This window comes from Trichoderma gamsii (assembly GCF_001481775.2).
Source record: "Trichoderma gamsii strain T6085 chromosome Unknown Scaffold_35.2, whole genome shotgun sequence".
Classification (NCBI taxonomy): domain Eukaryota; kingdom Fungi; phylum Ascomycota; class Sordariomycetes; order Hypocreales; family Hypocreaceae; genus Trichoderma; species Trichoderma gamsii.
In genome coordinates this window covers 249,105-265,087 of record NW_020171372.1, presented here as the reverse complement: position 1 = coordinate 265,087, position 15,983 = coordinate 249,105, and the positions used below count along the sequence as shown (strand labels likewise).

Below are 15,983 nucleotides of genomic sequence, written 5' to 3'. Positions count from 1 at the left end.
GAGCTCGAGTACTGGAACGCTGCAGGTACCGGAGCGATATGTGGTGGCCTCCATGGAGCTCGACTCGGAGTATGGAATACGCTGAAGCAGTCTTCCTCGGAAAGCTAGTAATAAATAAATATCAATATTATCATCTGCATCTTTTGAATACACAGATTCTGCTTAATCCAGTGATTCCATCTCTGCTCGTAAATCAACATGCTATAAGCCCGTCATTTCGGCCAGCCACCAGACTCCGAAATCCATATGCGGACATTTGCTCGCCTTCTGGAATCCGCGCCAAGTAGCGGGGCCAAGAGCCAGCATAGCCCACTAACCTCCCCCAAGACTCGCGGCCTTTACCAGGAACGCCATTCCGACTCCCCTGCGAGTTCTAGATCTCGCATCTGCATGTCCTCCTCAGGCCACTTTATTTCTTCTTTTCTCCCAGACTCACACTCAAGCTTTCTTTTTCTTTGAGAGCTTTGATCTTTAAACAAAGGGCTGCAGGGGTCTTTTTCTTTTCTTTCTAAGCCTACCTACGATAGTGGCTGTTGAAATCTGCGAATCGGACATCTTTGTTAGCGACGATCTCTCCCACAAACCAGTACAATGGATCGCCAAACCATCATGGAGACCAATCGGTCTCTTCGAAACATCAAGAATGTTAGCACGCCCGCAGCGACGAAATACTGCCTTTCTCCTTCTCTTCTCCTTATCCAACGGAGCTGATCCGCTAACCCAAGGACACAGGAGCTCGAAAGCCTTCTCGAGAAAGGTGTCATCAACGAAGCCGCCTTCGACACCATCCACTCAGTTCTCCCTGCCGAAACCCCCCTTCGAGGCGCTGCTCCTGGAAGTGCAGGCCATTCTGCCAGCCAGACACCCGCCCCGGCCGCGGCTGTTGTGACGCCTCCCGTCCAAGCCTTCCAGAACCTCAACGTCAAGGGTCCCTCCCCAGCGCCTCCATCATACGACGACACTCCCGCGCCTGGTGTCCCTACGCGCTCGCCAGCTCCAGGCAGGCCCGTCTTGGCCCATGCTAGGGCCCTTTACCGCTACGATGCCAGCGACGCTCGCGACCTGAGCCTGGAGAAGGACGACAAGATCGACGTGTACGAGTACATGAACCAGGACTGGTGGATGGGCCGCAACCACCGTACTGGCCTGGAGGGCATCTTCCCCCAGAACTATGTCTTCGTGGAACAGGAGCAGAAGGCCCCAGCTCCCGCTCCCGTAGCCTATCCTCAGCAGCCCGTCTACGGCTACCCGGCTCCCTCAGGACCGCCCGCGCAGCAGAACCCATACAACGCCAACGTCCCACCCATGGCTATAGCTGAGGGCGGCCAGCCTTCTCAGCAGCAAGGCGGCGACGGCAGCGGCAAAGTTGGAGAGTACGGAAAGAAGTTTGGAAAGAAGCTGGGTAACGCTGCCATCTTTGGTGCAGGTGCTTCGATTGGTAGCAACATCGTCAACAGCATCTTCTAATGGAGAGGGATGTGGTTACCTATATCCGAGGGACACATAAAGTGTCATTGATCATTGATTTTTCATTCTGCCATTTCTCATTTCTCAAATGACTTTTTTTTCTTTCATTTATCCAACCGGTAGAGTATGGCGTTCGGGTTGGGGTTGTGGTTATACTTACATACGTTGTCTTTGAAGCTGGGGAATATCATTTCTCGCCCATACCTAGTGAGAGAATGCCAATAGGTCATCTTTTTATCTAGTTCATATATCCAAAAGACTGAATGAAATCTTTATACACTATCTCGATGGACTTGAATTGACTGTTGAGATGTTTTGCCTGCCAAACTGAACGATTGCGATTAAAACAAGCAGATGTATTATTATTGCCTTGTTTGTGATGCAGTCAATTACTTTACGCGCATGCAAGAAGACTTCGTTTATTCAAGGGGAGGAAATACTTTGCCTATCAAAAACGGCATACCAAATGAATGCAATGCGCGTCGGATGCATCAGATGGCGCTCGGTGACATACAGTATGCGCACAGTACGTCTCCTGCAACCTCGCCGGCGAATCTACCGTGCAAGCCACATCTAAAATACTGTACAAACCGTCCTGCAAAAATTCTCACCTTGGCCAAGTTCCACTATAAGCCCAGAAAAAAACATCACAAGCAGACCTCTATCCGCTCCGCTGTTATTACAAAATGTCAGAGGAGAAAGCAAAAATGTCGATTTCAAAGAAGAGAGCCGCGGAAGATCCGGCTCCAGCCAAAAAGACCAAGAAGAGAAAATCCAAGCACGCCGTAGAAGATGAAAATCTTGACGCTGAGCTTGGCCTCAACACTCTCTTCGCCAAGATGGACAGCCAGTTGCTGGCCGACTACCACGTGCAGAAATTGGCGAGATTCGGCACTGATTTGAGCCCTGTTGAGCTATCGGATTTGGCCTTGTCAGGTAATTCACACCCGTCATACAAATATTCACCTTGAAAGAAGAAGGGGAAATGGCGTTTCATTCACATGTTATTCTTTCGACTGCTAACTGAGATGGGCTGTAGCCGCTTCTATCAAGGACACCACCTCATGGCAGAAAACCAGATCATTAGACAACTTGCCAGCTTTCCTGGAGGAATTTTCAGAGCACCCTGAGAGCTTGAGTAGGGCGCAGAAGAAGAATGGCATGCCTCACACCATCGTTGTTGCTGGTGCCGGCCTGAGAGCCGCGGATCTTACCAGGTAAGGAGGCAATAATCTTGTCAACCGATTATGCCTTTCTTTTTCTCTCTCTTTTGCATCAATGGAATCATCTCTTCTAACATGAATGTTATAGAGCTCTACGAAAATTTTCAGGCAAGGACAGTTTAGTTGCGAAGCTGGTGAGTATATTTGGGATCTCTCTGAATATCTATTTTAATGCTTTTTATATACTGATTCTCCTTTTTTTCCCTTCGCTCAGTTTGCAAAACACATGAAAGTCGAGGAACAAGTCACTCTGCTCAAGAACAAAAAGATTGGCGTCGGCGTCGGCACACCTGCGCGTCTCATGGAGCTTATCGACAATGGTGAGTTTTCTACCCGTCTGCCCATGGCGCATGCAACGCCAATGACAATCACTTTAACTTGTTCAACAAAATGTGCTGACATCAATGGGTTGGGCAGGCTCATTATCGCTGGATAAACTACAGCGCCTGGTCGTCGATGCCTCGCACATTGACCAGAAGAAGAGGGGCGTCATGGACATGAAGGACACCGTGATGCCTCTTGCACGATTTCTTGCGAGGAAGGAGTTCAAGGACCGATATGGCGACGAGAAGAAGCCGCTTGACTTGCTCTTCTACTAATGGGACGCGCTGATATCCTTGCCTTTAGCTCAGCTCGCTTTCATTTGCATCACGCCCTAATTTCTACCTACCTAATAGCTGCCTTTTTTTTCAACCCAGGTGTAATGGAGTTACTTAGACATCTAGACAAATGGATTTGCATTCGCCAATTGGATTCTTCGCTGAGATGCTAATTATTCCCGTCGCTCATTCATCTTGGTCGTGACCGTAATCAGCAGCTAATACCAAAAGTTCCCCCATCTCTGCTCCTTCCTCCAGTTCCTCTTGTTGCGTCATCAAAACACTAACAAGCGACGCTCTTTCTTTCCTTCGCCGCTCGTCTCTCGGCAAGCGATTTGCCAGTCTTGTTTTCCTTTTCTTTCCTCTCCCCCCTCTCTCTTCTTTTCTCCTCTTCATCTTCCATCGTTTGCTACCAAAGCCTCGCCACAACGCTCTTTTTTGGAACGCATTCTCAAGCCCTTTTTTGGATCCCCCTTTTTGGTGACTATCGTTAATTGCGACAAACCATTTTTTCCTCTCTTCCGCGCTGCCTTTCGTCTCAGTTTGTTCATCTGTCAACATGCGAGCCTCTTCGGTTGCCGTTGTCTCGATCGCTTGCCTCTCTATTGGCATCGCAGCGGCCGAGGATGCAGCACCTCGTAAGTGACGATTCATGCTTGCAGTACTTTGGGATTCCTGGCATCTCCTTGTTACTGACCTGAAGTTATGGACAGAGTGCGCCGTCGACTGTGCTTCAAGCATCAGAAACGCAAACGGATCTCTCAACCTTAAGACCATTTGTGCAGACAAGCTCCGGACCAATGTCGGTTTGCCCAATCCCAAATCCCAGCTCTCTGCACATCTGTCTCGGCATTCACTAACGTCTATCTGTTGCAGTCTCTCTTCCAATGCCTCATCAGCTCATGCCCCCAAGATACCTACGGTCCGGCCGTATCCCACGTTGTCCTGGCATGTTCCAACCTGGGCTTGGGCATTGGACCATTGTTTCCCGTTGAAGTCCAGCACATTGACCTGGAGAAGCCTCCATATCATCCTACCCCGTCACTGCCTGCTGCATACAGCACGCCAAGTGATGACACCTCTCTGAAAAACACTGAGCATTTGACTCTCTCCTTTGACATCTCCCTGGACCTGAAATGCAACTCTGGGTCTGATGGTCTCGTCACCGTATCACTTCCCCCGCCTACCTCGTCTCCATCTCTCTCTTCCTCTTCATCTCCTGCTTCATCTCCCCCTGATACTCCGTCTCCTACTCCGCCATCGCCATCGCCACCAACCCCTGATCCTGAGAATGGAGAAGGTGAAGGAGAAGGCGACGGTAGCAATGGCAGCGCCAACGGCAATGAGAAACCCACTATTTCATCTTCTCCCGCTGAGCAGACACCGACCACGCCGGAGCCTGCTGATCCAAATGCTACATCATCATGTCCTCCTGACTCAACACCATCAGACGTTCAAGCTCCTGGCGATGAACACACTGGTGATGAGCACGCTCCTCCACAATCAACAGAATTTGGAGAGCATGGCGATCCTGCAGCAACCTCTACGCCTTCGGCAACACCTCTGAACGGAGGCGACCCGAACTCTCCGTCTGCTGACCCAAGTGCTACATCTTCATGTCCGCCTGGCTCGATTCCATCAAACATCCAGGCTGCTGGTGATGACCACGCTCCTGGTGATGCTCAGGCTCCTGGCGATGAGCACACTGGCGATGAGCACGCTCCTCCACAATCAACAGAACTTGGGGAGCATGGAAATCCTGCGCCTTCACCAACACCTCCAAATGGAGATGACCCAAGCTCTCCGTCGTCTGAAACCCCATGCTCCACCGCTTCCGGTGATGCTGGAGGCTCTGATCCCGAAGACACTGAAGATCACAGCCAACCTCTTCCATCTCCCAGCCCTACTCAGGAGGCTTCCGGTCAACCAAACGATGATGACAAACCTGATGTCTCGGCTACCTCCGATGTTGATGGCATACCTGCACCTGCACCCGTGCCTGCAACCCCAACGCCAGCTCCCGCATCAAGCCCTTGCTCAACCACATACGTTGCTGATGTGTCAGTCGATCCAATCCTAGGATCCCAAGTACCTCAGCCTACGGGACCTACACATGCTGCTCAGGCATCGTCTCCGTCTTGCTCAACTTCCCCAACACCCACCAGTTTGATGGAGCCAGAGCCTCTATCCACCATTCACCATAAGCCCTTGCCTCTGCCCTCACCTTCACCTCCGTCATACCAAACTGGCGAGGCATCGGGTGATGATTTAAATGATGATTCGGGTAGTGCTCCTCCAAAGTATGCATCATCGGGAGGAAGTGGGCAGTCTCCAGCCGGCGAAACTTCCGGCTCTGAAGCCAGCCTGCCCGAATCAAATACAGAGCCACCTCCACAGGAAAATCAGGGAACAAAGGTAGACGACCCATCATCATACGGGCAAGAGAGTCAGATAGCACCGGTACCAGTGCCAGTACCGGTTAGCCAGGCAAACGATCTAGCTGTACAAGATGCAGATGGGAAACCCACTGGCAAACCCACTGGCAAGACGACTGAGCCTTCTGAGATAACCCTCTGGCCAACTGCCACAAGCAACCACACTTCATGTACGACTGGTCCAGCGAAAGAGAATGGATCACCGACCACCTCATGCAAAATTGATGGCAAGCGGACCACAGTACATCCTCCAAGGACAATACCTTTTAATATGGTGAAAGACGCGTTGCCCATTGGTGATAATCAACAAAATGAGCCACTGGGTTCTGCCATGATCAAAATCATTCGCCCTGGTGGTCAGAGCGCGGAAACGATACTCACAACTCTCTGGGAAAATGCTCCGCCCGCTGTCACACTGTCTAGGATCCTCACGGAGGGCTTGGTGAGCAAAGAGAGCGGTCATGCTTCCGCCACTCAATCGAGTGCTGGCAGCAACTCGACAGCGAAGTCTACGGCCAATGCAGGACATCACCACGTCGGATCAAGCACCTCTGTGACACATACAGGGCTTACCACTTCGAGGCCCAAGCCAGACCACTCCTCTATGCAACCCAATAGTACAGAAATGGAGCCATCGCCCCCTAGAGTCGCACTCGTCAGCAGTGATTCAAAGCTGACACCGTACCTTTGTGTGATGACTTTGCTCGTCGCTCTCACCAGCTAGGCCCTGATGAGTTGAATTTAGCCATGGTACTGGGCGGCTTACAAGACTGTGGGTGTACATTGCAGGAGCCACCATCTTAATTTGTTATTTTATTACAGGCATGATGAAATAGTGTGGTCATTATCTTGTTTGTTAGTTCATCATTTATAATTCTAGTCCTCATGCATGGAAGACTCGTCGAATGGGTCATGATAGAAAATACAAGGCTGATTTAGATTATTGCAATCCCCTTGTTTGCGTCTAAGCTAGCTACTGTTCGCATATGATTCATCATGGTTGAAGCCTAAAACATGTAACGGAACGTGACAGCCCTGTCTCCCATCTCTGATAGCTCTTGCGGTGTATAGTGAGCCGCCTCTCCATTGGCAAGCTTCTGTTCGCGCTTCTTGTTGATGGTGTGGTAGCTAACGATCAAGATGACGCTTGCGACGATGCCTATGGAGATGAATCCCAGCTCCAAGCCATGCCCCAGTATGTACCGAGGGTTATCGACTTGACGGTAGAAGTTGGATGCCATGGCTTGGTTGAAAGAAGAATTAGCAATGCGTATACAGAATATCTCTCGCGTGCCGACTTACCCCTCCAAGGTTTCCAACTCCAATTTGAATGGCCATGCCGGCGCTGCGCTTGTAGGATCCGGACAAGTTGTTGCACAACCAGGTGATGTTACCGGGGAATGAAGGGTAAATAGCACAGGCGACAAGGAAGATGCCTCCGTAGACGACTTTGGGATTGGATGAACCGATACACCTAGTTCGATGATATTAGCTTGATGTTTTCTTGGCAATAGTTATGGGGGGCGAAAGCTAGAGAGACGTAGACTTACATGCCGTAGCCGAGTATCATCATGAACAAGAAGCCAATGATGAAGGGGCTGCGCTTGCCGACTCTATCGGAGAACCATGCGGTGATGACGGCGAGGATGGCGGCGACGACGTAGATGGGCACAGTCATTAATTGGGCAGTGCTTGAGGTATAGTGGAGAGATTTGATAATGCTGGGAAGGAAGAGAGAGATGCCGTAGAGAGGACAGACGATCTAGATTGTTCAATTGAAGGTATTAGCACCAAGCATATATACTCAATGAAGAGCTTGGCATTGCGCAAAGCGTAGTAAAAATTCAACGGTATACGCACAAGGGGGTGACACGGAGGAAAAATACGAGCAGAGATAGACTTACGCTCCAGTAGACGAAAATGTTGACCCAGATTTGCCAATCTGTAAAAGCCTGCCAAACGTACTTCCATTGAAACTCTTCAGCCTGTGCAACTTGGGCCTGATTCGCCGTGCCATCAGCCAATAGTTGGACCTGGCCCTGGTACTTGAGCCGATGGATGACAAAGGCACGTTCTTCTTCGGTGAGAAACGAGGCTGTCTCGGGAAAATCGAACAGCAAGAAAAAGGCCGAGGCGGCAACAAGCACGGTTGCGATTCCTTCAAGGATGAAGATCCAACGCCATCCAGCAAGGCCGCCAACGCCGTCCATTTTGCTGATACCGAAGGCGAGAAGGCCGCTAAAGGCGCCGGCTACAGATGCGGCAGAGAAGAAGAGTGCTTGACGAAACTGGATCTCATGGCGGCAATACCACAAGGTAAGATAGTACTACACGAGGGCGTGTGTCAGCTCAGAAAGAAGAAAATGGCATGGTTATACTGTAAGCAATGGGAAGACGGTTAAAGACAAGAGGACATACAGCAACTCCTGGAAACAAACCAGCTTCTGTTACTCCTAGAAATAACCGAGCCACTACCAGGCCTTGGAAACTCTGGACAAGGCCCATGAGCGTCATTACAATCCCCCAGCAAACCATTATTAATGGCAGCCACCGGCTGGGGCGCAACTTTTTTAGCAGCAGATTGCTAGGAACCTCAAAGGCTGCGTAGGTGAAAAAGAAGACAGTGAGACACCAGTTGTATTGGCCCGGCGTCATGTTGAGGTCTTCTTGAAGGCCTTCGATCTTGGCATTGCCAATATTTCCCCCTGGGTACAACGAGTTAGATGGGACATATTGAACTACAATTGTAGAAGAGAATGTGAACTGCACTGGAGAATGGATACTTACGATCGAGGAACGAAAGGAGATACAACGCCGCGAGCATGGGGATGAGTCTCATGTCCATCTACAAAGTTTTGAGTTAGCTTGATGTCTGCTGCCGGGGATTAGAAGATGGGTACCTTGCGCAAGACTTTCTTCTCGTCAACATCAACGAAAGACCCAACAGCACGGTCAGATCCCGTCTCTACCCCCGAGGTCTCGAGATCATTCTTTGCCACATCTTGAAGCTGCTCAACCTCGACTTTTTCAGAGGTAGGGTTGTTGACCTCCATTGCGCGTCGCGCGTCCAGGTGTAACCCTGAAGACTAAACCAAGGAAATAAGGGGAAAGGAAGGATGCAAAGGCTCCTAGTAGTCAAGAACGCAGATGTTGCGTTTTCTTGCAGAAAAAAAGGTTGGAGAAGAAGAATAGAAGACGAAAATTGGTGGTAGGTAAGAAGGTTACATCCGAAGGAAGATAATGAGACCTTGTCTCAGATGAGGGGGGGACAGTTAGAAGATAAATGGCCAGAGTAGCACCTGTACAAGGCCCCAAAAAGAAGATTCCGGTCAAGGGCCCATGCTTTTCGAGCTGACCCTTGTGCTGCGTTGTTGCCGTGGCTCTCCTTGCTGCATTCTGCCATGGTCATGAATGGCGATACTTGTGGCTGGCATATACTTAGCAAGCTGGGGGAAGCTGGGGGAGGGTCTCGCTACTCTGGAGAAAGACCCACGATGATGCATTCTATTCACAGTCTTCTCCACAAGATGGGCAGGTTAGTACGGATGCAGAAGTAGGTATGAACCGAATGATTACTTTTGACCTTGCGTGGAGCGACAATCCTGGTTCGCCTGGCACCTGGTCTCGGTATTTGCCCAACATTTTGCAATCTGCTGGCGTCAAGCTTCTTGCTCGATCTTTGTTCGGTGGAGCGACCATCTTCTTTCTCTTGCTTTTGCATTTTGGAGCCGACCAGAGCCGGGAATAGGTTATCAACCGGGAATTGCAGTGCCACTAGGCAGTACGTAAACGATGCCGATCATCTCTCCAAGTTTGGGGTTCGCAGCTATAAGGCTAGTTAGGACAGCCTCCAGAGGTGATATCAAAAAAAACTACCGATGGAATGACTAGCTAGCCCAGCAACTGACTCGTAACCAAAGAGAGACTGGGCGCGCAGAAGGTTATGCCAGCGATGGCCAGAGAATTGACCCGATGGCATGACGAATAAGAATCACCCAAGATTAACCGTGGGCTGGGAGAGGGAGGAAGAGACAATGCGATTAACCATCTCCCCGTTTTCCCCATCTTCTCCACACGAAAGCTGGCCCATCACATGGCGTGAGCAGAGAGGATCTTGGTTCTAAATTCAATCTAGGGCCTAGGCCGCCCCCAATTCAGGGCAGTGGATTGGCTTTTTTGGCGCCCCTCCCTGTAATTTGCGGGGTAAGAGCTGGACGCGCCTTACCTACTTGTGGTGATGATGCTAAGGAAGCCACAGGCAGCCTCTCAACACTACTGACATGGCAAGTTCCGTCCAGATCTCGGCTATGGCTCTGCGATTGCGGCGCTGCTTCCTGCTTGTTGCTCCAAGAATGGAAAGATAACAGTTTCCCCGCATGCCGGCACGGAAAGAAGCGAGCGTGTCTTGTTCTCATCACTTTCTGTGGAGGAAGATGTGATGGGCAGCCTGATGATGACGTGACCAGGCTCGGCAATTCGGCCAATAGAGCCAGTGAGGGGCTGTATCTGCGTGACCGTCTCTTTCGAGATGCTCCTTCCGATGCAGGAGATGGTTCAACCGGTTTGCCGAGCAGGGGAGTATACATTGAAGCGTCCGATGGCAGTTGCCAACTTGTAGGGTATATCTTGCCTCAAGAGCAGCTGCAGTAGTACCTACGTTTTTCCTTTATCACGTATAACTAGTAGTAGTAGTAGATACTACGATGTGGCTACTTCTGGAGATCGATAAACCTTATCTGTTGATCCAGAGCATTCCGATTCTATGCCTCTAGCAGATGCCTGCATTGATTTGCACACTTCGCTGTGGAATTGGGCTCGAGTAGCAGGATGAATAGCCCAAGAAAATCAAAACAGCCATATCCGTACATTTGAGAGTAACTGAACTAGAAAATATCCAGTAGTTGGGGCACCACAAGATATTTTTCTCCCCCAAGATATTTTCGTCCCTCTTCTTGGGCAAGATCTCTTAAACCGCCCATTGTAGGCTTACGTGCATGGCGTAAAGCTGTTCCTGCTTCTGAGAGACAAACAGGGCAAGCGGGATGCGTCGATCGATGCGGTGTAACAGAGAAGCGAAGCCAAGGGCCAATTACAGCGCATGTTGGGTAATATGAGCCTCCATAAGGTGCAGATGATTCTAGGGACGTGAGAAAGCATTATGCGGCTCATGCCCATTACCTAATGCGCTGCTCGCTTAAGAGTACGCAACTAAAAAAAGAGCAAACCAGTGCTTACTCTTTTTCTGATCACGTATTTCATTCAGTTCATGCCAAGGCGCTTTGACTAGAAACTAATACGATCCAAACTTCACCACCATTGTCTCATCCTCACTTATACCGAACAGCCAAATGCCAACGGAGCCAATACTGCTTTTAAACTTGCAATAACGTTTGTGGCGGGCGGCACCAAAGCGGAAAATACAAGATGCTAGCACTAGCGCCGATGCAAACGCGAAGTGTCTTGCCCCACCTCTGAAAAAAATGGGAGCGGCCTGAGTAGGCGCGATAAGAGCCATTGGAGATTTTTTTTTTCCCAATCTTATCAGTGGCAGTTTGAGCGTCGCAATCTAACAAAACTACGCAGATTTCTGGCTGCTTTTTCTTGTCCATTCCGCATAATCACAAATAGCGAATTATTTCTGCAGTTTCATTCAGTCTTTTGACTTGAAAAAGAAAAAGAAAAAGAAAAATTCCATCACAATGAAGTCCAAGCGAGCCACCGCCGCCTCCTCAGCCGAGGACTCCAATCCCGTCGACGTGTCTATCGACAAGAAGCGCAAGCGCACTGACGACGATGCCGCATCATCGAGCAGCTTGAAGAAGCATAAAGAGGACGTTAAGGAGAAGAGAGAAAAGAAGGAGAAGAAGGAGAAGAAGAAGGAGGCAAAGGAAGAGCGAGAGGCGAAGAAGCCCAAAAAGGACAAGTCAAAGTACAACAACAAGACTCGAAAAGAGAAGAAGGACGAGCGCAAGAACATTCAGGATCTTCCTGAAGACGTGGACACCGATGAAAGCGGCGAGGGTGGTGCGCAGGTTGCTGAGCCTACTGTGACCCAGCCCGAAGCCAAGACAAATGGCGATGCAAAGAAGGAGAAGAAGGAGAAGAAGGAGAAGAAAGAGAAGAAAGAGAAAAAGAAGGCTGAAAAAGAAGCCCAGCCTCAGCCCGAAACCTCGGCTTCCAAAGACGTACCACAAGGCGAAGATGCCATCGACCTCGACGCCTCGACAGCAACCAAGCCGGGCCGTAACATTGTCTTCGTCGGCAACCTGCCTTACACTGCCACCGCCGCAACCATCACCGCGCATTTTGCCTCCCTGAAGCCGGTTGCCGTGCGCTGCTTGACCAAGAAGGAAGATCCTAAGATGTGCCGAGGCATTGCCTTTGTCGAGTTTTCATCGCCCGCGCATCAGAGGACCTGCCTGGACAAGTTCCACCACTCCATGTTTGAGGATGGCGTGTCTGAACCGAGAAGAATCAATGTCGAGTTGACGTAAGTCTTGACCGGAAAAAAAAAAAAGATGAATTGCGAAGCGTATGAAAAGGGATAAATGCTAACAGTCACACCTACAGCGCCGGAGGTGGTGGAAAGAGCCAAGGCCGTCAGGGCAAGATCATGGAGAAGAACAAGAAACTCGATGAGAACCGAGCGAAGCGCATCGAGAAGGAAAAGGTTGCCAAGGAAGAGAACCAGGGCAATGGAGGAAACGCCCGAATGGACATCCATCCTAGCCGTCTTGCCCGTCTCCCTGGTTTCCGAAGTTAATAAGAATTCGTTCTTGCTGAAATCATTTATGGACATTACCCTCAGCCCGGCCATTTATTCTCCAGGCGATTTTCTTGCGCGTTTACTTCTTCTTTTTCTTTGTTCCTTTTTTATATTGGGATTTGATCATATAAACTTGTCTTTCTGTCAATAATATCTTTACTTGGCTGTTTGTCCTTTACCCGCACATGCAGAAGAAATCGGGCAGACGGCAAGCAATCTAAACACAACATATCTGTGGAGAATCTGTCATTGATATATGCTGGATTTTGAACACATTGGAGAGGGGGGTGGGGGATGGGAATTGTTATGCATAACCACAAAACAGCTGGATATAGGGATATGGTATGCAGCGTGGACAGGAGATAGAAAACAAAAATAGCAAGAAGAGAGATACCCCTCAATAGAATGGGACGGAGCTTGGTTCTTCACATCCATAATGCTCCTCATACTCTTTGAAACACTTGTATAATTCGCCAAAGCCATCTTCATATACCAGCATTACACGTATCGGCACAATATATTATGCACATATCGTCTACCCCATGCTAGAGCAAGCCAACATGGTAAAGAACATTCAAGACAGTTTAAAGGGGCGAAAAGAAAGGCTTTTAAGATTGCGTTTTCAAGTCTATGGAGGGAATGACAGAAGCAATGCAGACAGAAACAATCGTTAAGAATTTACCAGACGCCATGGGGTTTGTACTGTTTTTTTGTTCTTTGCTCTTTTTTTCTCTCTTGCTGCTTTTCATCCTCCAGCTTCTAGAACCATCAAGATGGCATCAGAATCGTCGCCGTCCTGTTAACAAATGTCATTTTCTGGCTTGCTGCAAACTCTATCAACAGTACCGAGAAAATGGGGGGAATCTCAAGACACAGGACAGCCATGTTCATTAAAAAACACAAAAACAAAGAAAAAGAAATCTCCTTTTTAGAGCCCCGGTCCTCTTCTCCATCCTCGTAATCTGCTCCTCCATCCTCCATTAAATGCACTTTCGGTCTAAATTCATCGAAAAATGGCCCAGTGAGGAAGCTTCTGTAATGCACACCATTCTAGGTGACTCAAAATGGAAAAGAAAAAGATTCGTGAGGCGGCGGCGGCTCGAGATTGTAAATCGTTCGTTGGAAACAAATGCTAAGACGTCTTCGCTGCACGAGATGCTAAAGATGGCAAACGAACTGACATCGTAGATTCATTTAAAGGATAGAACACTTGGACTTCTTGGCCTTGGAGGCCTGAGGGGTTGGGTTCAGGACCGCACTGGAGGAGAGAAGAGATCAAAAGTCAGCAGCCGGTAGAAGATAAGAAGAGACAGGCCGATGCTAAAAGTAACAATAGAGGGGGGGGGGGGGAAGGAATGGTGAAAAGCTAAGGCAGGACTGGCAATGCTTACCGAATAGCCTCGTCAAAGACACTCTTGAGATTTCGCTGCGTCAGGGCAGAGCACTCAATGTATTTGTAAATAATCTTGTTCGCCTTGTTGACATCCTTGACGTAGTTGAGCACGTTCTCGTATCGGACAGGCTCCATGTGCTGCTTGGTCAGGGCAGCGCGGGTGCCAGGGTCGTCTCGAAGATCGATCTTGGTGCCAACCAGGATGATGGGAGTTCCGGAAGAGTGATGAGTGATCTCAGGAAGCCACTATTCAAAAGGTCAGATGCTTCGTGTTTCTTATCTAAACGGCGATGATTCAAAAGAGAGAGCGCGACTCGTACCTTTGCGGCAACGTTGTCGTACGATGGCGGGCTCACGACGGAGAAGCAGATGAGGAAGACATCAGTCTGGGGATAGGACAAGGGCCGGAGTCTGTCATAATCTTCCTGGCCTGCCGTATCCCAAAGACCCAGACTGATGGGTTTGCCATCAACAATGACGCTAGCAGAGTAGTTGTCAAACCTAATAAACAAAAGTCAACAGCTGATTCCAATCATAGTGATTCCTCCCCTTCTTTTCCGACGCGGAATGAGAGACTGACACTGTCGGGATATACTCTCCGGGGAAGGCATTGGTCGTGTACGAGATGAGCAGACAGGTCTGAAAAGTCGAAAGTTAGCCGATACAGATCCAGCTGAAGAAATGGAAATCTGAGGATGGTACAAACCTTGCCAACGGCACCGTCACCAGTCACGACACACTAAAGGAGATAGGAGACGTCAGTAAAAGAAGAAAAAATCCAACGGCGGAGGGGAAAAGGAGAAAGCGCGGTTACCTTCAACGACTGAACTCCAGCTTGCGCCATTGCGTCTAAAGATTAAGCAGTATGTTCGATAACGGTTCTGTGATGAATCCTGAATGGTTAGCGACGGCGGTAATGGTATGATATCTGATGCGGCGGAGGGGTTGGTTGCAATCGAGAGGCGACAAGTCGGTGGAGGACGGAGCGAACGAGGGGCTTTGCGCTTGGAAGATAGCGAGGAGAAACAGACAGGAGAGAGAATCACGACGACAAAAGGGAGATGGACGAATGGCTGCAGATGAGAAGCGGAAATCGGAGATGGGAGATGGTGATGGCGGCGCCTCGGTCTGGAGAGGGTTTCAAGGCTGCATCAACGTCAGAGGAAACGGGGTTCAGCCGCAGGAGGTGAAGCTGCAAGAGGCCGGGCAATCAAAAGGGCGATGGATATCAAGCAGCTTCGCAGCAGGCAAAAGAGACACCCGCCGGCTAACTCGATCCTGTGCTAGTCCGTGGCTCGGGGCTTGCTACTGTAGGAGCTTGCTAGGAGAGGCTTAGGAGGCAAAGATAGAAAGATACCTGCCACTTGCGTTACACGTACCCTGTTGGATGATGTATCTGCTAGCGCCGCTGGAGCTGGTGGAGACAGAATCGAGGGGGAGGCGACGACTTGATAGGCCCCGTCTCTATGGATGAACGCGTTTCGTCTGCAAGGGATTTTGGGGGGCTTTTAAGCAGCACAAATCAGATGGCGGCACCTACACGAGATGCAAGGGAAGGCTCGTAAGGCGTTGTGATACCGGACCAGAGAGTGTGGATGGCGGGAGACGAATCAGAGGCTGTAGATGCAGATGCAGATGCAGATTCGGATGGATATAAGGAAGACGATGGTGATGATGATGAAAGCAAAAGACGGCAATGAAGAGGGGAAGGGGAAACAGAATCAAGGCTTCCTTGTGCCGTGTAGCTGTGAGGCGAGGCGCAAGGAGCCGCCCGCGCCTTGTTTGGGTGGTCAAAGGAGATTTGATGTGATTTCATTTGATTGCTGATAGAGAGACAGAAAAGAGAGAAGAGAGAGAGAGGAGGCGGGCTCACCGTCTAATTGGGGCTGGTCGAGCCCAGACTTGGTTTTGGTTGATTTTGGGGAATTCAGCACTGAGCTGGAAGATGCAAAGTTCCGTCTGGCAGACTCTGGCTGCTTACTGCTTGTTGCTGGCTCGGTTTTGGTGACAAAAGATGAGGTTCATGCGTGCTGTGGCTGGATGTGGGGGGAGGAGAGAAAGGCGAGGGAGGAGGCGAGGGCCGAAAAAGGCACCACCCCA

General features: G+C 49.8%; 6 protein-coding genes across 6 annotated transcripts; 4 read left to right on the top strand and 2 right to left on the bottom strand.

Annotated features, from left to right (window-relative positions):
- Window positions 1–591: 591 nt before the first annotated feature.
- On the top strand, window positions 592–1,467 carry TGAM01_v208435 (hypothetical protein; the record flags this gene model as incomplete). Its single annotated transcript, XM_018810208.2, has 2 exons — window positions 592–645; window positions 733–1,467. The coding sequence occupies 2 exons, from the start codon at window positions 592–594 to the stop codon at window positions 1,465–1,467; spliced, it is 789 nt and encodes a 262-aa protein (XP_018656585.2).
- A 686-nt stretch (window positions 1,468–2,153) lies between these two features.
- On the top strand, window positions 2,154–3,289 carry TGAM01_v208434 (hypothetical protein; the record flags this gene model as incomplete). The annotated part of the gene is made up of 5 exons (XM_018810207.2): window positions 2,154–2,403; window positions 2,507–2,684; window positions 2,779–2,824; window positions 2,905–3,010; window positions 3,108–3,289. The coding sequence occupies 5 exons, from the start codon at window positions 2,154–2,156 to the stop codon at window positions 3,287–3,289; spliced, it is 762 nt and encodes a 253-aa protein (XP_018656584.2).
- Window positions 3,290–3,848: 559 nt separating this feature from the next.
- Window positions 3,849–6,448, top strand: TGAM01_v208433 (hypothetical protein; the record flags this gene model as incomplete). The annotated part of the gene is made up of 3 exons (XM_018810206.1): window positions 3,849–3,927; window positions 4,003–4,091; window positions 4,166–6,448. 3 exons carry the CDS (start codon window positions 3,849–3,851, stop codon window positions 6,446–6,448), a joined length of 2,451 nt encoding a protein of 816 aa, XP_018656583.1.
- A 435-nt stretch (window positions 6,449–6,883) lies between these two features.
- Window positions 6,884–8,777, bottom strand: TGAM01_v208432 (major facilitator superfamily transporter; the record flags this gene model as incomplete). Its single annotated transcript, XM_024550327.1, has 7 exons — window positions 6,884–6,967; window positions 7,027–7,198; window positions 7,275–7,486; window positions 7,629–8,051; window positions 8,143–8,429; window positions 8,512–8,569; window positions 8,625–8,777. The coding sequence occupies 7 exons, from the start codon at window positions 8,775–8,777 to the stop codon at window positions 6,884–6,886; spliced, it is 1,389 nt and encodes a 462-aa protein (XP_024404935.1).
- A 2,646-nt stretch (window positions 8,778–11,423) lies between these two features.
- TGAM01_v208431 (hypothetical protein) lies at window positions 11,424–12,487 on the top strand (the record flags this gene model as incomplete). Its single annotated transcript, XM_018810204.1, has 2 exons — window positions 11,424–12,214; window positions 12,283–12,487. 2 exons carry the CDS (start codon window positions 11,424–11,426, stop codon window positions 12,485–12,487), a joined length of 996 nt encoding a protein of 331 aa, XP_018656581.1.
- Window positions 12,488–13,684: 1,197 nt separating this feature from the next.
- Window positions 13,685–14,727, bottom strand: TGAM01_v208430 (Ras-like C3 botulinum toxin substrate 1; the record flags this gene model as incomplete). Its single annotated transcript, XM_024550326.1, has 6 exons — window positions 13,685–13,748; window positions 13,882–14,129; window positions 14,204–14,384; window positions 14,464–14,522; window positions 14,590–14,622; window positions 14,698–14,727. 6 exons carry the CDS (start codon window positions 14,725–14,727, stop codon window positions 13,685–13,687), a joined length of 615 nt encoding a protein of 204 aa, XP_024404934.1.
- Window positions 14,728–15,983: the final 1,256 nt, after the last annotated feature.